The 23505-nt window shown below is 39.4% G+C and overlaps 1 protein-coding gene across 1 annotated transcript in view; it reads right to left on the reverse strand.

Moving 5' to 3' along the window:
• Positions 1–11094: 11094 nt before the first annotated feature.
• Positions 11095–23505, reverse strand: part of Tprg1 (tumor protein p63 regulated 1) — a 434873-nt gene continuing 422462 nt past the window's right edge. Inside the window, exons 6-7 of the mRNA XM_004654279.2 lie at positions 21204–21357; positions 11095–11581 (exon numbers count right to left, since the gene is read on the reverse strand). Of these exons, the coding sequence (XP_004654336.2) occupies positions 11387–11581; positions 21204–21357 (349 nt within the window). The 3' untranslated portion in view covers positions 11095–11386. The remainder of the gene's footprint in view (positions 11582–21203; positions 21358–23505) is intronic.

Genomic DNA, 23505 nt, shown 5'->3' on the forward strand with positions numbered 1-23505 from the left:
TTACATCTTGATAGATCAGGAATCAAATCACAAGCTGTAAGGCAACCAGGGATAATATACTTCCAAAGGCCCACCCCCAATGACTTATTTCCACAAGCAAGTCCCCACAGCCTCCCAAAACATTGTACCTATGTATTCAAACACATGAACCTGTTGTGGACATTGAATATTCACACCACAAGAGCTATGAGCATAATATATTTCCCACGAAAGTTCTTTTATTCTTCCTACTTACACTTTTAAACCATCACCTAGAAAATCACACATCTCCATTGAGTACAGCTCACTCCTCCTGAAGCGCTGGCAAGAACAGCCTCAACTTGTCTCTTCCTGACACACCTTTGCTGGCCCTAGTATCTACCAGGTCATCATGTTCTTTCTACGTTGGTGTGACCTATGCTTCTGCTAACTGAACTTGGTTTGAAAACTGACAAGCTCTTACTGGCACGCACTCTAGACATCACTCGGCTCATTACCCATAGTAGTTTTCACCAGTAAAGTTATTCTTCACTTTCAGTAACTATGGAGCATTCTGAGTGCTTCTGTTGTTTTGATGTAGCCCCAGCAGAGCATTGGGGAACTAAAATAGCCTTTGGTGATATCAAAAAGCTAATTTTTCTGCAGTCAGGGAGAGTGTCCAAGGTCAGCCTACTGCTCTATAAAACCACATTACAAAAGAAGAGGTTTTCACAGAATCTTAAGCATGAGTCACTTACATATGTTGAAACCAAAATGTCCATGGCATAAATATCATAAACCACATTAACTAATGCCTAATGTTAGACAATGGCTGTGCTAATGGAGAAACTGAGATACCTTTAAGGAGTTCACAGGCAATCAGGAAAGTTAGCGCAATGACTATAGTCAACAAAAGTCAGACTCCATGAGAATGACCACCTCAACATCTGTCCCAGCATTGGGTTAGTAGGTCTTTGTAATGAAGAAATTAGAAAATTTAATTTTATAATCCCCCAGATCCCTTCATACCTAGATTTTTGGATCTGTTCTAATTTAAGCAAGCTTTTCTATGACAATTGTGTTGTTTCATTGTATTCACTTTCCCATCTCAAAATTAGAGAAATGACATTGATATAAACTCCTAACAAAGTTATTTGAGGATTCAATGACACAATGAATATAAATATCCTAGCATATTTCCTGGTACCTATTAAGTAGCCCCTAAATCCCTATAGGTATGATTAAATGACCTTTTAAGGTATTGTCTTAGAATAGCATCTGAGGAAGGGGCAGAATGTGCAGCCTCTGTTTGACTGATCAAGTCTGGCTGCCTCGGGGGTCCTGGAGCAGCACTTCTCACTGAGGCTTTCTGCTGGTCACTAGATTGTAGCTAAGGTGCAGCTAACTCAGGGTCTGCTCTCTAGATAGAAGCTTCATGGTTATCCAGCTTCCTCCTGACTAAGGCAGAGTTCAGTAATAGCTTGATGAGAGGAATAATTCAACACTGTTGTTCTGGGAGTTACTTCTAGACTCCTATCCTAGAGCATGAGTCCTAGGCAAACTCTCTTTCTCTCTCTGTCTCCATTTCAACCTTCCTTTCTCTTTCTTTCTTCCTTTCTTTTTCTATCTCTTTCTTTCTGTCTGCCTTTCTTGGTATGCATGTGTATGTAGAATGTGATGTGGCATTGTATGTGTGGTATAGGTGTGGTATATAAACATGTGTATACAGATTCACATGTCTGCACCATCCATGCATGTATGCAGAGGACAGAGATGACCTTGGGTGCCCTTTTGTATTGCTTATCTACACACTTCCTTCTTCAATCCAGAGCTGCTGCTGTTTTTTTTTTTTTTTTTTTTTTTTTTTCTTTTGTTCAGTAAGCCATATGATTCTCTGGTGTCTGCCCACCTACAGACTGGGGTTACAAATGTGTGTGGCCACATTCAGCTTTTTAATTGAGTTCTAGGGAGTCAAACTCAGGTAGTCTTGGGCTGTCTAATGCCCTCATGCTTGAGTAAAAAGCACACTTAATCACCATGCCATCTTCCCGGCCCCTGTAGTCAAACATTTCTGATCAAGTCGTAAGTACTTGATTCCATCAATTAACAGTAATTGTGGTGACTCATGCTTATAATCCCACCATTTGGGAGGCAGAGACAGGAGCAAGCCTAAAAGGATGCTTCTCAAAAGAAAAGTAGTTATCTAGAGAGATGGCATTCAGATGCTTAAAATCCTCGTGTGAGTCTAGTGATTCACACAGAGGGACTGACCAGGGATTCTACCCAACATCTTTTTTTTTTTGCCTCAGATACTCCACGCACCATTGAATATGTTGAAATGTGTAGGAGAAATGGTGAAGGGCTATATAGGAGCCTGGACTGACTCTAGTTGTTATCTTCTGGGCTCCACTGAACATTGGCAGCCTTTTGGATTATTGGGTAATAAGTTCAAGTAGGAGACCTACATGAAGTGCATGTCATCCTGAGGATGTAAAAGACCTTAGCCATTGTGGCTCTTTGTCCCTTGTCTTATGAGGACACATCCCAGGTCACTAATCTTCTGCAGAAGCCACCAATGTGACTTTTGGAGATCTATACACCAGAAGTTTGAGGGGATGTGTATATGTTTCACAAGAATAAAATGTTAGAAGAGTTACTACTTCCTGCTCAACCACTTACATCAATATTATATGAGCAATGAGACGGGCAGTTGTGATGTCCTATTGAAGAGAAAGCTGATGGTTTCCTGCTGACTGGGATGTGACATAGGTATAAGCCCCAGTGTTGTGTTGGATCTGGTAGCTAAAATCCATCTTCTCCTCATGATCCCAGTAACACCCTCAAGAAGATCCGGCAACACCCCCTTTCTCAAGGCCATGTGACACTCATTTAAAAGGAACACTGGCATTCTTGAACACTTCATGGTGGCTCTTCCCTATGGTCAAGACTTCTGTGGAAACTATCGCCGTTGAACTTGGATCCCTAAATGAAATGAGTATGATGATATATCCTTGAGTGTCAAATGCTAATCTGCAGCTTGAGAAGTTCTTGCTTATGCTGGTTAACTAAGAGTGGAGACAACTGTTCATCTGTATTTATTCTAGAACACTATGATCAACTCACAAAGCCAAAGTTGACTGCAAGCAAAATAATTATATATACTGTTTTAGCTCCACAGTCCATAATGAAATCCTTGTCCAATTTCTCTTCTAGAGTTAAAACTGACTAATAAAAAGTACCAGTTAAAAATAATGTTGGGGGGCTGGAGAGATGGCTTAGCGGTTAAGCGCTTGCCTGTGAAGCCTAAGGACCCTGGTTCGAGGCTCAATTCCCCAGGACCCACGTTAGCCAGATGCGCAAGGGGGCCACATGCGTCTGGAGTTCGTTTGCAGTGGCTGGAAGCTCTGGCACGACCATTCTCTCCCTCACTCTCTCTGCATCTTTCTCTCTCTGTCACTCTCAAATAAATAAGAATTTTAAAAAAATGATGTTGGGCCACTGGGCCCAGTGATGTGGCTCATGCCTATAATGTTAGCACCTGGGAGGCTAAGAAAGAAAGATTGTCATGACTTTAAGGCCAACCTGGACTACATAGTGAGTTCCAAGGCCAGCCTGAGCTACCACGGAAGACCCTATCTCATATAAACAAATAATTAATTTGGGAGCTAGATGCATGCCTGTTTTACTAGCTACTCAGAAGGATGATTCAGGTAGATCATTAGTCTAAGGTCAGTTTGGATTACATAGAGAGATCTTGTTTTAACACTAGCAATGGGGCTGGAGAGATGGCTTCCCAGTTAAGGCACTTGCCTGTGAAGCCCAAGAACTCCTCCTTTTCAAACCCTTCAGATCCCCCATACAGCCAAACACAACCAAGACGCAGGTATGCAATGCCACACATGCCCACAAGGGGGCGAGGAAGTCTGAAGTTTGTTGACAGCGGCTGAAAAGGCCCTGATGTGCCCATGTTTTCTCTCTGCCCTCCCCCACCTCTCTCTCTCCGAATCTCCCTCTCTCTCTAAAAAAAGTGGGGTTAATTTATAAATTCTCATGTAACCCACTTTAAAAAATTAACAATGATTAATGATGACGTTGATGATGATGATGATGGTTTCCACATAATATAGAAAGGAAAGTTCTTGGGCTGGAGGGATGACTTAGCCGTTAAAGTTAAGGCATTTGCCTGCAAAGCCAAAGGACCCAGGTTCGATTCTCCAGAACCCACATTATCCAGATGCACAAAGGGGTGCATGCTTTTAGAGTTCTTTTGCAATAGCTGGAGGCCCTGGCACACCCATTCTCTCCCTCCCTCTCCCTCTCTCCCTTTCTCTCTCTCTCTCCCTCTTCGTCAAATACATAAACTAAAATACTTTTTTAAAAAATATTTTTTTAAAAAAGAAAGTAAGGTTCTCTAATGACTTGGATAAAACTATAGGACAGGATATTTAATAGTTTGGTAGAAAAACTAAAAAACTAAATGAAAAATATCATAAAAGAAAGTTGAGCTCACTGAGAATTTCAGCAAGAGTTGTTCATATTGGCATAGTATTATTTGTTCTTTGAGTAACCTTATTAAATTACAAAAGATATTTTATGTCACTTGTAGCACGAATTTGAATCCCCAGTACCAAAAGAAAGAAGAGAAGAGGAGGGAGGGAAGGGGAAGAGGAGATAGGATGAGAAGAGATGGGAAGGTAGTGGAGGGGAGAGGGAAAGAGAAAAGGGGAGAAAGGAAGGGAGGGAGCAGGAGAGGAGAGAGAGAAAGGGCTCCTGCTAAGGAACTTTGTGCAGAGCCTGCTTTCTGCCTGCTATGTGTTAGTTGAATATACAATTCATTAGTAATGGTATCATGATGAATAGAGAACAATTTCACCTGCATCTGCACTAGTCAAATTAGGCCAGTGAACTGAACACTTGACCTAGTGTGGAATCTAATACCTTCAAACAAATGTTAACCAGATTGAATGGTCCCTAAGCAAAGAACAAGTCTGATGAGGGCCCTGGTCAACACACCACCTTAAAAATGGTATGGCCGCTACAAATTTTGTGTCAATAACCAAAAACAAAAATAAAACCAGTTTTCTGCCCTCATTTGAAATATGACCTCAGGAGATAGAATATTCATTTATTTGGCTAACTACAATGATCTATGACCAACCAATACATTTCTGTAGATAAAGATTTGTATTCAGTGTTCAGAGAAACCATCTTGATATGGCTGCTTATTGGTGGAATTAATGTTAGACCAAGGGTAGGCTGAGGCTATAGCACAGTGGTAGAGCTCTTGTATAGCATGCTTACACTCCTGAGTTCAATCCCCAGTACCAAAAGAAAGAAGAGGAGAGGAGGAGAGGGGAGGGGAGGAGAGGGAAAGAGAGGAGAGGAGAGGAGAGGGAAAGAAAAAGGGCTCCTGCTAAGGTACTGTGTACAAAGCCTGCTTTTTGTCTGCTATGATGTTTTTAGTTGAGAGCTTCCCTGAAAAAGAGCAGCCTAAAATAGATAACCTACAAGCATCCATTCAATATCAGGTCCATAAAGAATGAACAAGAAAAGGAATGTCTAAGTTGTATGTGATAAGGACAAATGAGACAAGTTGGCGGTTTTGGGAATTTAATTTCAACACATGTTTCATACATAATTGAACATCATAATATCTACATTAAAAACCCGAGTTAATTAAACTGGACTTCCACATTCCACTTGGTGTCACTGAAAAAGATTTTTAAGTGTTTGCTTAAAAAGCTTTACCCAGGCATGGTGGCACACACCTTCAGGAAGCTGAGGTAAAAGTTTGAGGCTAGCCTGAGACTACATAGTGAATTCCAGGTCATCCTGGACTAAAGCTCGACCCTACCTCAAAAACAAAACAAAACAAAACAAAATATTTAACTGGAGCATAAAATTACATCTCAGATCCAGGACCTAGATAGCAATATGACTGCCTCGTGGCTTAGCACATCATATTTCACATTGCTTGCAGTCTTGGAATGAATTGTGGTTCACAGTTTTTTGCCGTGAACATAGAGGCTAAAGAGAGAGGTTAGCGGAATATTCCATACCTCCTCTTTATGGCTACAGAATAGTCCTAAAAGGATTGCCATAATCAGATAGGATAACTATTGATCAACCCTCAGTCACTTCCAAGGCTCCAAATGAAGTTCTTCCTGTAATCTCTTGGGACTGATATCTGCATGGAAAGCTGGAGGGAGGCCTGGCCCCCTAAACTGCCTTGGAGCACGTTGTGGGAGGTGCAGACGAAAGGTGAGTTTACACATCAGTGACTAAAGTTTCCTGCCACTAAGCATAAGAAGTCACTCATGAGCAGCGTCCCTAAACCACAGCTACAGGATGTGGGCACAAACCCTTGTATAATTGTTGGCCCAAAGCCAGTGAGCATTCATCCCTGTGCAAATACTTGGGCTTTTTCGTTGTTGTTAACCTTTGAAAGCCACAGGCATTAGCCTCTCTCTTTCTTCCCCTTGGCACGACTCATCTTTTCTCCGACTTGGTTTCTTATGTGCAGAGAATTTCTGAGGAGCTTTTAAGCCTAAATTTAATACGTTTGCCCTCCCTGTCCTGCCCTGCCAAATGCCAGTCTGAGGCAAAACTGCCTTACAAAACATCTGCTGGTTCTTCTGGCTTCCGCAGCTCTGTTGGGGCGTTTTGATCAGATAGGAAATCAGAGAGCTCTGTGAGGGACCTTAGCCTTTAAGAAAATAAAGGCAATTTCTGGAAATTCCCCCTAAATAACTGTGGCCCATTGTTTTCTCACTTCAGAATTAATCCCGCTATATGACACATTGATTCAAATGAAATGCCTATCCCAGGAATGGAAAAGAATATATTGAACATAGTGGTGGGTCAAAACAGGACCTGGAAAAGTGAACCAAATACCAGTTTTGCAAAGAATTCACTGTCTTTTTTTTTTTTTTCTCCTCCCTGGGCCTTGCTTCATATTTTGTGAAATGAAAGCATTGGCTTAGAAGGTTTATATCCTTCCTTAGCCCCAGGGTTCTGTAAATTGGCTCCCTTAGTAATGTTTCAACAAAGGGACAATGAAACTGAGTCTTAAGGCAAAAGATCCCAAAGCAGCCAACACAAAAATTACTTTCTCCTTTCTATATTAAAGGCTGGATAGAAGTGGAACCTCCAAAGCAGCTCAACTGACCATTGGAAAGTCAGGCACAGTGAGTGTTGACAGTCTAGTCTCACAAGTTTAAAGCATCTATCAGCTTTGCTTCTAGTCCCAAGGGCCCCAAACCTAGCCCTAGAGACAAAGCTTACTCTACTTATCATTCATTGTATTTTTAAATTAAAAAGAAGGGCTGGAAAAATAGCCAGGCATTTAAAGACTTGTGAAGGCTGATGACCTGGGTTCTATACCCAAGCACTCACATAAAGCCAGACACACAAAGCAGCACATGCTTCTGGAGTTCATTGGCAGCAAAAGGAGGCCCTGATACATTCATATACATATTCTCTCTCTCTCTCTTTCTCTTTCTCTCTGACACACACACACACACACACACACACACACACACACACACACACACACATAATTTTAAAATTTTCAAAGAGATTGCAGTGAGACATTACTGGTTCTAAGTTGACACAAGGATGATTGTCTAACCATCAGACTAAAGGAAGGCTTGAAGGCTTTTTAGAGACTGTTGTGAGATATTGGAAAGAGACAAAGCTACATAAAGACCACCAATGGAGACACTTGTGTGTAGTGATATATTTTATCCTTTAATTTCAAATTAGATTTACAGTTCTCATTTGGGAAACTTTGGTGGGACTTTTTGTTGTTGTTGTTTTTCCAAAGTAGGGTTTTACTCTAGCCCAGACTGACCTGGAATTCACTATGTAGTCTCAGGGTAGCCTCGAACTCATGGAGATTCTCTTACCTCTGCCTCCCGAGTGCTGGGATTAAAGGCATGTGCCATCACACCTGGCCTGGTGGGACATTATAAATGATGGACAAAGAAAAACCCAGGCATACTTGCAGATCCCCCAGTTCATAGCTTTGACCCAGAACCCAGAGGAAAGCAGGACAAAACCATTCAAGATCATGATGGCAAAGAAAGAATTCCTAGAGGCACCTGACTTTAATTACCTTGACTGTTGCCACACATGGTGATGAAAAATTTGCATCACCACAGGCAGGGTTTTAGTGCTTATGTTTTCATAAAAGAGTTTAGCCTCATTTAAATGGGCCTCCATAACAGCTTTCAGAAATGGTGTCATTTTCCATATGTTGGATTTGAGAAAATGAAACATTAGGAAAGTTAAGATAATTTTTTCAGAATCTCATCTAATTTATTCAACTCTTTCCAAAGTAAAAGGTATCTAACTGGGTGTCTAGCAAAAATTCTTTGGAGACTCAGAGGTTATTGGCCTTAATGGATTATATCAGATTTTCAAAGGGTATGTTGCATCAATGCCTTTCACACATGTGTTATCTAACCACTGTGTAGAATGTCAAGTGTACTTCGGAATTATTACTTCCATCATTCTATATGTACTACTGCAAAGATGGTCTTTTATATCTTGAACTGCTATGCAGATTCTCAGTCTTCTCACTCATGATTCTGCTAAGGTCAATGTATCCTTAACTGGAGTAGCTTATCTGAAAGTGTTTATGAAAGTAAAACATGGTCTCATGTTATCTCTGGAGTTTGATTTTTAGCATATGAAAGAGCAATGGTTCTAAAAGCCATTGTTGTAGGTGGATCATAGAAGAAGAAATATCCCCTTTTCTCACCATTCTGAGCAGCTTCCATGGGAGCTACCACAGTGCGTCCTCTAGAATGTCACTTGGGAATACTCTGACTCAGGTTTATAAGAAGGACAAAGAGGTAATGAGAAGTACATTGTCAAGGCAATCCTTAAACATTACTCAAAAGAATGTGTTGGACATTACAGAGACTTCTATCAAAGAATGTCACTCCCTTGAGGCAAGTGGAGATTTTGGGGCAACAATATTATAATTGCCAATAATGCCTGCTTTAGAAGTACTGCCAAGACCACTGAATGACTTTTCATTCCACTACTACTGACAGGACAACTAGGGATTTCAACATTTCCTTTCATAATCTAAATAGAAGTTCCTTGCCTGGAGGACGCTTTTAATATTTGCCATAAAATGGGTTGGGGGGGGGAGGATAAAATAGGTGTTGTAAAGAGAAGTGAGAGAAGTAATGAAATATTGGTGGAAGTAAACAAAACAAGAGAAGGGTTATTCAAGGTTTGGGCTGAACCCCTGCATCAAACTGCTATCTGTGTATATATCAATGAACAAATCTCTGAAAGTGAGGAGGTAAGCTTTCTGAAAAAAAAAAAAATCATATGACTCTAAAAGCAAAGTTCCCACAAGATAAAAGAAAACAAGATAGCTGGAATTTTAATCAAGAAAGGTACCTTAATCTGGGGTCCTAAGAAAGGCAAAAAGCTTCCTGTAATAATCCTCAAGGTGACCAACAATGAAAGCTTCTATTCTGAACAAATTGAAGAGAAATATGATTTAAAATAAAATAAAATAAGAGATAAAATTCTATGGTGGTTTGATTCCCCCATAAACTTAGGTATTCTGAATGCTAGTCTCCCCAGCTGATGGCAATTGGAAATTAAAGCCTCCTGTTGAGGGCTGCCTTATGGGTGTTATAGCCAGTTTCCCCGTGCCAGCACTTGGCACACTGTCCTATTGCTGTTGTCCACATGATATTGGCCATGGGGTGATGTCCACCCTCTGCTCATGTCGTCATTTCCCTGCCATCATGGAGCTTCCCCCTCAAGTCTGTAAACCAAATAAACCTTTTTTTTTTTTTTTTTTTTTCCTTCAAGCTGCTCTTGTTCTGGAGAGTTTTGCCAGTAATGTGAACCTGACTGAATGCAACAAATACTCTCCTGGATTATTTAAAATTAGAGTTAAGACATGGAGACACCAAGAAGTGGGGGGGGGGGAGAACAATGGGAATGAAGTAACAAGGACAATGTTTTTGAAAACATGGTCTTCCGATGCCCCAGAGAGGCACAGCCATTCCAAAGGGGATGTCCCTGAGAGCCCCAGAGGGAGGAGCCAGTGGTTTTCCCAGCCCCAACCACAGTGGTCCTACTTTGTGTTTTCTGTTGACATCCCACAAAAGATTTTTAATTAGGAAAAAAAAAATAGGTCTGCTATTGCAAAATCATTTGGGAAAAAAAAAATAAAACAAACAGACAAAAACAAAAAGGAAAATGAACCACTGAAAGTATCAATCATGGAGTGAAATGACCAACTTTTGTGCTAGGAACCTGAAGGTCAGGTGCATGATAGGTTGAAATATTTTTGTAATATGCATGCCAACTAAAAGACTGTGGTAATAATTGAAGACTTCATCTAACATTACCATGAGGAGATGGAACTGAGAAAAATTTGATCTGTTTTTTAAGGGAAGATTTGTTTTTTCAGTTGTAAGTTTCAAGCTCAGGGCCTTGCACAAGTTAGGCAAGCCCAATACTACTGAGTTCTACCTCTAGCTCTAAGATGATATATTTTAAGCTTCACATTTGGGCTTGTGGATACCATGCTGAACCATATATTTATGGGCTACTACTATCTGGGGTGCACTTGGTACAGAATTTAGAAAACTCAAAACTGATGGATTTCAGACATGGAAACTTTAACAAAAATACTACAGAGAAATCCAGGACTTGGGAGAGGAAGAATGTAAGGGGTGATTAGAACACTGGTATGTGGGAGACCAGCAGACAAAAAGAAGCACTCGAATTTTGGAATCAGTATAAGAGATCAGATATAGATTTGTGAGCCATTATTATAAAAGTTATATGTGTAACAATACAGGCAGTAAGAACCTAATAAGAAAATAAAGGAGGATCAGAGAAAATAAAGGCCAAGACCTGTAAAATACTGTAAAAGAGCAGAAGTTACAAAAAGCCAGAGTCTGCTCAGAGTTTATTTTAATGTTTTATTTATATATTTACTTGAGAGAGAGAAGAGAAATAGGCAGAGGGAGAGAGAGAATAGTGCCAGGGCCTCTAGCCACTGCAAATGAACTCCAGATTCATGCAGCCAGCTTGTGCATCTGGCTTTACATGGGTACTAGAGAATCAAACCTGGGTCCTTAGGCTTCACAGGCAAGTGCCTTAACTGTTTAGCCCCTCCTTCACACTGCTCCAAGGTTTTGATCAGGCACTCAATTGATAACATTATTTGATGAGATTAGAAGTATTTATTTTCTAGTTTTAAGGAAATTTGATTCCAATCAAATTTTTAGATTTCCTAAACCATTAAATGATCAGTCATATAATACTATTTTAAAATAATCAATTGTTGAAGCCCCTAAATGCAGTGAACTTAAACAAAACTTCAATATAGGTATGTCCATGTACATATATAACATATATGCACACAGGAACAAAATAAGTCTCAAAAGCCAATACTGCCCCGGGCCAGGGAATAGCCAAGTTTGTTGCGGTTTCCAATAGATGATATGAGCCCCATGTAGGTCTCAATCAGAATGGGTTGTGTTAACACCATCAGTTCTATTCTTCTCCCAGGTCCCGTGGAATTCTTGTGTGCATTCTGAATAGCTGGAACAAGCTTAGACACGAACCCGGTCAGCTGAAGAACAGAATAAGAAGAACAGTTAGTGGCTGCAGGGTAACTCCTCCATCTCCTCCCCATCAGGTCCTGGCCAGTGCTGTCAAAACCTCCTGAGATGGTAGTCCTGACTTCTTCTTCTTTTTTGTTTTTTTGAGGTAGGGTCTCACTCTAGTCCAGGCTGACCTGAAATTCACTATGTAGTCTCATGATGGCCTCAAACTCACAGCAATCCTCCTATCTCTGCCTCCCAAGTGTTGGGATTAAATGCATGTACCACAACACCTGGCTCTTTTTAAAAATAATTTATTTATTTGCAAGTGGAGAAAGAGAGAGAGAGAGAGAGAGAGAGAGAGAGAGACAGAAAGTGAAAGAGAAAGAGAGAGAATGAGAATGGGCACACTAGCATAGAGTGTCACTACAAATGAATTCCAAACACATGTGCTACTTTGTGCATCTTACTTTAAGTGGGTACTGGTGAATTGAACCCAGGCCTTTAGGCTTTGTAAAAGCAAGTGCCTTTAACCACTGAGCCATCTCTCCAGTCCAGTCATGACTTCTTAATCATACAGTCACTTAGGATGATTGATGCTGCTCTGTTTGTCATTTATTAAACTAATCAGTTAATGTCATATGAACATAATAAAATTATCTGCCCGTCTTGTTTAGTTTTCATTATTCATAACTTGTACAACATTAAGTAGCCGATTTAATAAATATTTGCTGATAGTCTATTACTAATCAGACATGTGTGGGGAATTGCTAAGGACAAGGACAAGTCAGATACCATAACTGCCATCAAGGAAGTTGACTGTAATGGAGAACCCATTACAACCCATTACAGTAGTACAAAAATCACTGCAATGAACAGCAAAAACAGAGACATTCAGTGCCGGTGGAACACAAAAGAAGGAGACATACACAAAGAGGATCAGGAAAGCCTTCCAAATTAGATTCCTGAGGCAACTCACATGGATCGGTAGGACTTCCACAGGTAATAATAATGAGGCCCAACAGGTTAGGGAGAGCCTTGAAGATGGTTGCTGTTTTTTTAGCCCAGCATCCTTTCTACCACTTAGAATTCATCTGATGTGAATACCTGGGCTTTCCTTTGACAAATTGGTCATCTTTCATGAGGCTCATATGTCAAGTATGGTGTCAGCATGTGGCTCAGGTTAGATAAATAAATGGAATGTATTATTCTGGTCACAAGGGTTGATTCAGGTATGGTATGGTTTTGATATCAGAATGGTACCTAGCTGATAGCCTATATCCATAGCATACAACTTTGGTAATTAAAAATTATATTTGCTTATTTCATATAAGCCAAGATAGGTTTTCTTGTAAGAATACCTTTTTTTTTGTTTTGTTTTGTTTCTTGCATTTGTGACTCATGCCTAGTCTAAACTGACCTGGAATTCATTTGTGGTTCTAAGCTGGTCTTGAACTCACAGATATCCTCCTATTTCTACCTCCTGAGTGCTGGGATCAAAAGTGTGTACCACCACACCCAAAAGCAATACTTCTTTTGATATTGCTTTCCTGCATGTGGCTTAGATTTTAGTTTAATTTTTTAAGTAAATTTAACTCTACTAAATAAATGTTTAATAATAGTGTTTAGTGCTATCAAGACTAACATCCCTGGGGCGACATTTTGTATAGTTTTTATTGTGTGTGTGTGTGTGTGTGTGTGTGTGTGTGTGTGTGTGTGTGTGTGTGTATTTGTGTGTATCCATGTTCATGGGTATGAGTGTGGGTGCAAATGTTGATCCTTACTTCCCACTGTGTTTTGAGGCACACTATCTTGTTCTCAGCTGTCCTCTCCAGGGTAGCTATCCCACAAGTTTCCAGATCCTCCTGCCCTCACCTCATTTCTTAAATAGTTTTATTTATTTATTTGACAGTGGGGAGAGAATGGGTGTGCTAGGGCCTCCAGCCACTGCAAAAGAACCCCAGACACGTGCACACCCTTGACTAACATGGGTCCTGGGGAATCAAACCTGGGTCCTTTGACTTTGCAGGCAAACACCTTAACCACTAAGCCATCCCTCTAGCCCTCACCTCCTTTCTTTCTATGAGCATAATGGAATCCTTCTGGCTTTATATGGGTTCTGGAGATCCAAACTCAGACTGTCTTGCTTTTGCAACCAGCACTTTACCCACTTAGCATGACACCCCAGCTCAAATTTTGCTTCTTACTATCAGAAATAATATGTGACTTTTCAGTTTGTCATCAGTATGAATGTTAATATATGACCATGTAGTGTTCATTACTTTAATTTTATAAATATGTAATTTAGGACCATCAGCGTTACATTAATTCTGTGTAACCAACAGAAGACAGCATATCTAACATAATCCAAGAAATATTTACAAGATACCCACACAATACTTTGGGTATACTCTGAGTTTTGTGAATTGACTAACAGCTAATGGATCTTCCATTTTAGTGAGAAAAGAAGAAATTCAAAAAAATCCATAAAGTTAGCATGCTAATAATATCAAATCCATGGGCAATTAGATAAATGTTAAAGGGAAGAAATGGCTTACATATGAGCTATGCATTTCATATGTACCTACACACTCACATATTGCAGGAAGGGTTGGGAAAGGAAATAAGGTGAGGAATGTGGAATCATTGCAAAGGCCATAAAGAAGCTTGTTGCCTATCATCAATAAATATTAACTGTTTTTAAACATCAATCTGTTTTTAAACATCAATGGCATCATCATCAAACCATGTTCTCATAAAAACTAATATGTAATTTATCTCAACATTTCTGCTTGCCAACACCATCTGGGTAACTGGAATGCCTCCTCAGACTGGATTGTCAAATATGTCCTCAGTTCTCATCAGAAGCACCCTTTCATGAGGATCCTCTGTGGCCTCAGAATCTAAGGGCTGGAAAGACAATTTCAATGGATTCATACTCAATAAACTTGACATTTCATTAGAGTCAGACGCACTTCATTTCCAGCCATGTCTGGAAGCCCTCTCAAAGGACTTACAGAGACAAGCGTTTTCTTAAAATGAAGGCGGACAAAAGGCCATGTCCCCAAGCTGGCTCTTGTGCATTTCCAAGCACCTGAGCACAATCTGTGTGACAGGAACGCTGTGTCATCTGATATGAATGCCACCAGCTACATATTTTTCTCTAAAAGCTTTTATACACCCACCTCTGGCTCCCTCTTTTATTCTGGTCTCAAAAGAGAGGGTCAAGTTTTAACAACTCAGGTTACACAGGGGCTGTGTGTCAGTTAGGGTGAAGTACAGCAGTGTTCCCCGGGGAGGGCTGGAATATTCTTGACTTTACAGCAATTATTTACCAGCTGAGTGCCTGGGCCCCCACTGCTTCAGGTGCTGTCTGCCAGCAGTTCCCCCGCCTAAAAGCTCAGTTTTCTTTATTACAACCATCATTTGCTTCCTGTTTACACTGGGCAAAGAGACCAGGTTTCATGCCTGCAGGCCCACATTCCTTAGCAGAGCAGGTTTTCCAAGCCTTCAGGCTACAGGTTTCAACCTCTCTCTGTAGAGAAGGAATGGTATGGAGAGCAAACTGTCCAACAGTGAAGACGTGAAACACCTTGGCAAGTTGTACTGCTGGTCAACATATATATAATCACCCATTCACATTTTACCTGAAATTATCAATTCTCTTTATAGAGATGCTCTAAGTGTAAGTTCAAGGATAAACAGAGAAATAAGAGGAAGGGAAATAAGCTCCCTTTCTACACAGAAGGTTTCTACTCATTCTGATTTCCATTCTCCTAGCCCCCTGTGTCCCCTGTCTTCCCCTCTCTGTGCTCCTCTCCCTTTCCCTCTTTTTCTCTCTGACTCTGTCTCTGTCTCTGTCTCTGTCTCTGTCTCTGTCTCTGTCTCTCTCTCTCTCTGTCACTCACTCACACCCTCACCACACACACACACACTTTAAATTCCAGGTAAAATATATTAGTCTTTAGTCTTTCTCCAAGAGCATTTCATATACCTTTGTCTTTTTGAAGCTTTTGATTATGCTTATTTACTTAAAATGTCTTTTCTCAGGCTGGAGAAATGGCTTAGTGGTTAAGCACTTGCCTGTGAAGCCTAAGGACCCCAGTTCGAGGTTCGATTCCCCAGGACCCATGTGAGCCAGATGCACAAGGTGGCACATGCATCTGGAGTTCATTTGCAGTGGCTGGAGGCCCTGGCGCGCCCATTCTCTCTCTATCTATCTGCCTCTTTCTCTCTCTGCCTGTCGCTGTCAAATAAGTAAAAAATAACCAAAAAAAAAAATTAAAAAATGTCTTTTCTCACCTCTTTGATATTTAAGTCATTCATACCTAGAGTTCCGCACCAAATTTCATCACATCTGCTAACTTTTAGACTTATCTTTTCTCTCTTCTAGGCTCCCCTAACACTTTGGTAATTCCTCTATTAATAGTCTTAGCACACAAAATAATAATTTAATTACTTTTATGCCTCTTTCCCTTATGCCACATGTATCTTAAGGTCAAAGTCTATTGTATGCATTTTAGCTTCCCAGGTTACCAGCACAGTACTCATCTGACTGCACTCAATGTCAGGAGACAGCCAACGAGTATTTGTTTAATAAATGTATGGAGAAGACAAGGGGATAAGGCTATGAAGTTAAATGTGATTCCTAAAACATCAGTTCACTCTCAAGATGCCTTTGAAGACGGGTGAAAATGCTAGGAGAGGGTCTGGGAAGATGAATCAGTGGATGAAGTGCTTGTTCTGCAAGCACGAGGACAGGACTTCAGATCCCCACCACGGATGTAGATGCTGGGTGGGCATGATGGCCTGCCTACCGTCGGGCAAGCTGGTTAGCAAGACTAACAAACTGTGGGTTCAACTGAAAGACCTCACCTTAGTAAATAAAGTGTGAACACACACACACACACACACACACACACACACATGCACACACAATCTATCATGTACCAAGTACTAGGAGATAGAAAATGTGATTGTTCCATGGACAAATTTGATTTTCTGTAGGTTACCCATGACACACTCGCTATTATTCACGAGCTCACACCCCAGATCTTCTCAACAGTAGACTACATTTACTCCAACAACTCAGCCAAGTAAGGGTTTAAAAGAGAAGGCTAAGGCTACTCCTTATAAACATAACCTGTGTAAAACAAAAATAGCAGAATTAGATTTCAATGTGTAATATCCAAGCATTGTGTCAATGAACACAAATTCCTTCTCCCCTTTCTCTTCTCATTCCTCCCTCTCTCTCTCTTCCTCCTCCTTCACTCCCTGTCTCTGTTTCTATCCCTGTTGCCCATTTTTTTTTTCATGCATGTAGCCATCCATACTTCTCATTCAATATACACTCCCACAGAATTCCCTTAGGTTTATATCTATTTCCCAGAATACTAGCAAGCTGTTATTAACATACATTCACTTAAGCCCTGTGCTAAATGTCTTCATTATAAAAATAAAAATATATCTATCCCATTATATCATTCACACTATAGCCAACAAATGTAAAGTACATTTACAAAGTAACTGGCAAAAAATGTTTCTGTCTTATACTAGTACCTTAAATACAAAACAACTAGAATGTTTCATTTGCTTAGTAGTTTTATATGAGTACTACAAGTATGTATATATGCCAAGTAGAAATGGTTGGTTAGGTGGGCTGATAGCTAGGCGTTTGAGCATCATGTTCACCAGATGTGGAAGTTACCTACATTTAATGTGATGGATGGAAGGAGAAATGATGCTTTTACATTTTGTCATATAAATATGACAGTGACTTGGAAGATCGATGTTATAGAGATCATATAAGTTGGAACTGGAATTCAAGTGTGTCTATTAGTTTCTGCTTTCTTGGGTCCCTTTATGCATAGCTACACAGTAACTTGGCTTCAGTGCAATAATGTGTCATCTGAAAGGTCTGTCTCTAGCTCAGCATGCTCTCTGCTGAGATTCAGACCTAATTTTCTAACGGTCTTAAAATAAGTGCAAACTCACAGTCTTCAGACATTTCAAAGGTTATGTGTCTTAACCTACCAGTCCTATACTTATCTCCTTTCAATTTAATGGACGACCATCTGTCCAGTTTGGAAACTGTATCATTTTGACTTTTCTACCATTTCTTATATCCTGTCAGTAACTTGCTTGAATTAATTCTCTGCTGAATAGCTCAAACTTTTCTTATCTCCTCCTTCAACTATTACTCTTTAATGCAGGCTCTTACATCTATTATTTCATTATGTTCATAGTAGGGAAATTTTAGTAAGACTAAATTACAGCTAAATTGAACTATTCTATCTTATTTATTTATTTATTATTTTGGGAGAGGGAAAGAGGCAAGTAGAGAGAGAAAGAATGGGTGCGCCAGAGTCTTCAGCCACTGCAAACGAACTCCAGATACATACACTACCTTGTACATCTGGCTTACTTGGGTGCTGGGGAATCAAACCTGGATCCTGAAGTTTCTCAGGCAAATGCCTTAACCACTGCACCATCTCTCCATCCCAGAACTACACTATCTTATAGACATTATGTCTGCCTGAAAATACTTCCAATCCTTTTCAGTTGAACCAAACTTCTGTTTTCATCAGGTAATTTCCCTTTTTAAATATTTGTATATTTATCTGCCTCTTCTGTAAAACGTTTTCTTGCACAAACTAAAGAATATCATCTTGTTGAAATATGTACCCTCAGCAAAAATCACAATACCTGCACATTTTGTAGATGTCAAAAAATTCTTACTGACTAAAGATATTCTAGGTGTTGGGAAACACTCTGAGGAAAGATGAATATTTGAATATTTTAATGATTATTAATATTTTAATAATATTTTAGCTTGTAAGTAATTTGAACATTTTGACTATGTGTAACTCAACTCCATGGTATTCCCTTCCCTGTTCATAATAGATTTGCTAAATTTAATTAAATTGTTTCTCAAATTTGACTGAGTTATGCAAGCCTCCTATTTTCTTCTGTTTTTCCCCCTACTTCATTCATAAAAGAAATGGGCAAAACCATTTTAGCATTAAAAAAAGACTTATGTTATGTGAAAATATTCACATGAAAGGGATTGTAGATCCTACAAATTATCCTTCTCCATATTTACATTTTTACACTAATATAACTGTCTTAATCAAAGCCTATCCTGGAAAAATATCCTAAGTACAAAAAATATTATGACATGAAAACAACAACAAAAGAGAAATGAAGACTTAAAGACCTAGATCAAAGTATTTACATTCTCAAAGCAAAATGGATATCATGTGCTTTCTAGAGAATGAGGACGTGGGGTGGCCTTGGACTAAGAACTGGATTGACAAATGAAAGTGCCAGACTGCTTCCAGAAAGAAAATAAAAGAATGAATTAATAATAATTACAGAAAGAAAAAAAAAAGCCTTTCAAGGGTCTCTCTGGCCGTTGTCTGTTTCCAGCTTAGAGAATGTGCCTATGCAATGGTTCCTTTGCTCATTGTCTGCTTCCATCCTTTGAAGTACCCCAAATTCACACTGTAATAAATTTTGTCTATATTGTACATACACAAAAAGCATAAGAGACTTTAAAAGCAACACACTTAACAGATTCACAAAGTAACCTGACTGATTAAAAACCAACCAAGCATCTAACAACTACTCACCATGCCCATGCCCACATATGCGTACATGCCCATATATCTGTGCACTCAGAGGTACACCTGCCTGTGCATGAGAACGCATACACTTGGGTTGAATGCAATGCTCTATATTCTTCTAAATATTTTCATGGGTACTTGGGCAATAATTATTCCTCATTCCCTTCTATATTTCACTCTTCATTTTATTTTTAAGGTAATTTAATTGCATTTGTAGTTAGTAGAATAAAACAAAGCATATCTGAAATAAGAATGCAGCAGTGGTGTTTCTCAGTAGTTCATTGGCTTAACCATGAACGTGAACTTCTTCCAGCAAAGGACATTCAGAAATAAGAATCCACTGTACTGTGCATGAGGAATATAAGAAGACTTGTCCCAGGAAGTGATGAATATAATGACTAAGACAGTTTGTATTTATCTGTTCTTATAATAAAATTTAACAATTAATTCAAAACTCTCTATCATTTTAATGCCTAGAACTAGATTTCCCTTAAGAAAGTAAAATAAAATACCTTTAAGAAAACAGACTCTTAAGCTCTTTGGTTTGAATGAACAGGTATTTAAAAAGAATTGTAAACTATCCATTGCTTGAAATGATAATAATGAAAAGAACAGGACGGAGGCTCTAGAACAGAAGAACAGAGAGAGAACGATGGGACAATGTGTCAGGTGTTACTATGATTCATAAGGACTTAGTAGACAAGGAGATTCAATACCCATCAGCAGTTAGCACATCAGTATGATAGAAGCTCTTATTTTCCTCATACCCTCAGCAATGGACTCTTACATAAATGCCATTGTGTACGAGTTATGTTACTGTTCTTGGTTTTCACTTTGCTTTATTTCGTCGGCTTTGGTTGGTAAAGAGTCAGGCTAGGAGCTGATATAATGGCTAGCTTGAGGGATTGTGAAACAGAGATATCACATGAAGTGTAGCAACATGATCTGTGCACTAAGCTAATGTAGTGTGTGATAGGTGATGTGAGCGGCAGACCGCCAAGCCATGCATGCTTCTTGAGAGGACCACTGGCTTTTCCTGGGAATGGATTGGAGCCAACATCACAGGGAAAAAATGCCCCCTGTGTAACCTCTAATTATCCATATAGTAACTTTAGCTCTTTTACATGAAGTACTTACATGTACACAGACAAACATACATACTTGCATACATAGGTAAGTTTTCAATGACACAAGTTTTGAATTTATACCAAATGAATTATAATATTTTGAAGTGAATGATAAAGTATAAAATTAAATATAAAAAGGGCATTAAAATGGTAAGGAATTCTAGGCCTGTGAACACCTACTCATAGGTATGTTTGGTATCATGAAAATGGTTTGATCTTTCACTGAATTTTCAGCTCCAACTGTTTCACTTTCTGACTAGAATGCTCCAGAACATGAGCTCTGGAAGAGCTCATAGACTATTTCAAAGGACTATCCTTGGTCACTAGTGAATTAAAAAAATCTACTTAAGGAAGTGAGAATTGAAGATAGAAAATAGTTATGATTGCTTGATGTTTTATGGAACATTCACACACACAGTGGTACATTAGTGTTGGGAGGAAGTGTAGTGTCCACAACCTCTATGCAAGAGATGAGCCTGCCAGACTCAGAGAGAGAAGTGACATTATGAGATACGACCATAGAACTATGCCATGTGAAACATGATAAACACGTTTCACATTATTCCATTTTTTTCTCCCAAGAATAAGGCAATTAGGATATAGTTATTTAGAGAAAATTATGTTCACCTGCTGGTAGTAAGTGCAAACAAATATAAATTTTGCAATTTCTAACAATATTCTAGTAAAAGAAATTAGCACATCATGGCTCATATAAATGTAATACAGACTATGTAAAAAATAACTATACTTTTCACTTTAAAAAGTCCTGTAAAGCTATTAAGGTTTTGATATATGGAAGGTCAGACTATATCATATCTTTTTTAAACAATATGTGTTCTAGAAGCACATAGCTTCACCAACATAGCTAATCTAAAAGTGATGCCCAACCTGTGACTTACTTTGCAAATTTCAATGAAATTCTCATTGGTGTACTTCATAGGGTGTTCAGTGAAGGTAGCATAAGGAACTTCAGTTGACCATGGGTTCCAGCGAGACATCAGGGACTGTTCCTCTGGGCTCCCCCAGTAGATCCTAAGACCTTCTCCTGGTCTTCTAAAGGAAAAAAAAAGGTTCATTAGGTTGGTCATTTCCATTAGATTAACATGACAAGGAAAGTGTTGTAAAGGAACAGAACACTTTAGGTAGCCTGTTTACTGCCACTGAGATAAGCAGCTTATCTCACATCTGGTTAAACTGCACAACAGAATTTACATGAGAAGAAAAGTATGACTTTATTTCCGACATGTATGTGGAAGTCTTCTAACAAAATGTGACTCTGGTGCCAGATGCACAAGGGGGCGCACGCGTCTGGAGTTCGTTTGCAGTGGCTGGAGGCCCTGGCGCACCCATTCTCTCTCTGTGTCTCCCTCCCTCTCTCTCTCTCTCTCTGCCTCTTTCTCTCTCTGTCTGTAGCTCTCAAATAAATAAATAAAAATACCAAAAAATTTTTAAAATTACAGACTTGTGCCAAGTTTGGTAGGAGGTAAGAAAAAGAGATGCGGGGGGAGGGGGCAAAGAAGTGTGGTTAAGGTGGGAAATGGTCTCAAGAAGAAAGGAGGTGGTACGATAAAAGTGAAAGTTTTTAACAAAGCAGTAAGCATACCAAGAATTGTCCAAATAAGGCATGGAGTTTGCCACATCTGTATTCTTTGAGAGAGATTCAATTCAAATTCAAAATGCCCAGCTTCTTAATTCACTGACTTTAGCTTCTGTCCCTCATGGTTCTCTGCTTTGGCAAACATTTCACCTAGCCACAGACACACCGATGTTTTGCAGAGATTCTGCCTACTCCTACCCCTAAACTGTGTCCTGCCTTTCAGCGTTCAGCAGGAAGCCACCTTCTGACCTAACTCTGGCCTTGTCACCTGGTCCATCCAAGTGACAGCAAAGGAGTGTCAATTTAGGAAGGGAGGGAAGCCATGGCAGAAGTGTGGCCACACTGAGTCAGAAAACTGCCATTTCTGTGACCTGATTTTTTAGAAGTGTCCGGCAGAATTTAGATATGGTTTGTGGCTTTAGCTGTCTGTGAAAGCAAAGACATGCCAAGAGGTTAACCCAAGCACAGGGGCTTCCCATTCACAAGCTTTTAAAACCAAGTTGGCTGCAATTCTAAGCAACCCCACGAAGCACCCCAGAGGTCTCATTTCTTCTAGAAATTAAACCCTGGGATTTATAGAATGAAAACCTAGAGCTTAATTGTGGTGCCTTCACAAAGCTGTCACTTCCTGTATTAAGGAAGGATTCCTTTGGGAATGCCACTGTGGTTTCTGAATATTTATCCATGCAGAGGTGAGTATAAACACAGTCTCACACATATGCACACAGCCCAGCCCACCGTGGGCTGATCCCTGGGCTGCTTCTTACAGAAAGAATAAAAAGAGCCACAATCCATTGGCCAGTTTTCAGATATTTGATGACTGTATCTGATAGCCAACACCCAACATTTTTTGTCCTTAATCCTTTTCCCAAAAAGAAGAAAAAAAAAAAAAAACATAAGAAAAAAAACAGGAAAACTTTTATTGTTTATGCCTATAGGGTTCCTTTTCTGAAACTGAGTCCTGTCAGCAGCTGTACTAACATTGGTCACATTCTTGTCCTTTCTCTAGTTTTTTTTTTTTTTTTTCCAGCCTGATTAAAAAATAAAATAAAATAAACCTCACAAACTATGTGCATTCTGGCTAATGGAGTATACTGGCTGCAGTCCATCAAGACAATTTGTACAATGGAATTATTTTATTGCTTCATATGTCAGCATATGTACTGAGTTAATTTTTTTAATCCAAGAGGAATGAAGGGGATGAAAAAATCTGCCAAGACAGCTCCTCCTCTTAATAAGTGTACATTTTATTCTTTTACTTTAGAGAATCCCAAATGAAAATCAAGCATAACATTCAAGAAGGATCTTATTTCTAAAGAGCCAATCATTTCGACTATGACAATGATCTTTCACAAAGTACTATTTTTTTATTTTTATTTTATTTTTTTACCTCAGAAAGTGAAGATAGAATAACCATCTAAAACTGTAATCTTTCCACTGGTAAATTCTGAGGTGGGGATTGTTAGACCCAATGTTATCAGAGTGCTATAAAAGTCTAGGCTGGGGCTGGAGATATGGCTCAGTGGTGAAAGGTATTTACACACAAAGCCTGATAGTCTAGGTTTGATTCCCCAGTACCCACAAATGACACACATGTCAGGAGT

This window comes from Jaculus jaculus, chromosome 5 (genome assembly GCF_020740685.1).
Source record: "Jaculus jaculus isolate mJacJac1 chromosome 5, mJacJac1.mat.Y.cur, whole genome shotgun sequence".
Lineage (NCBI taxonomy): Eukaryota > Metazoa > Chordata > Mammalia > Rodentia > Dipodidae > Jaculus > Jaculus jaculus.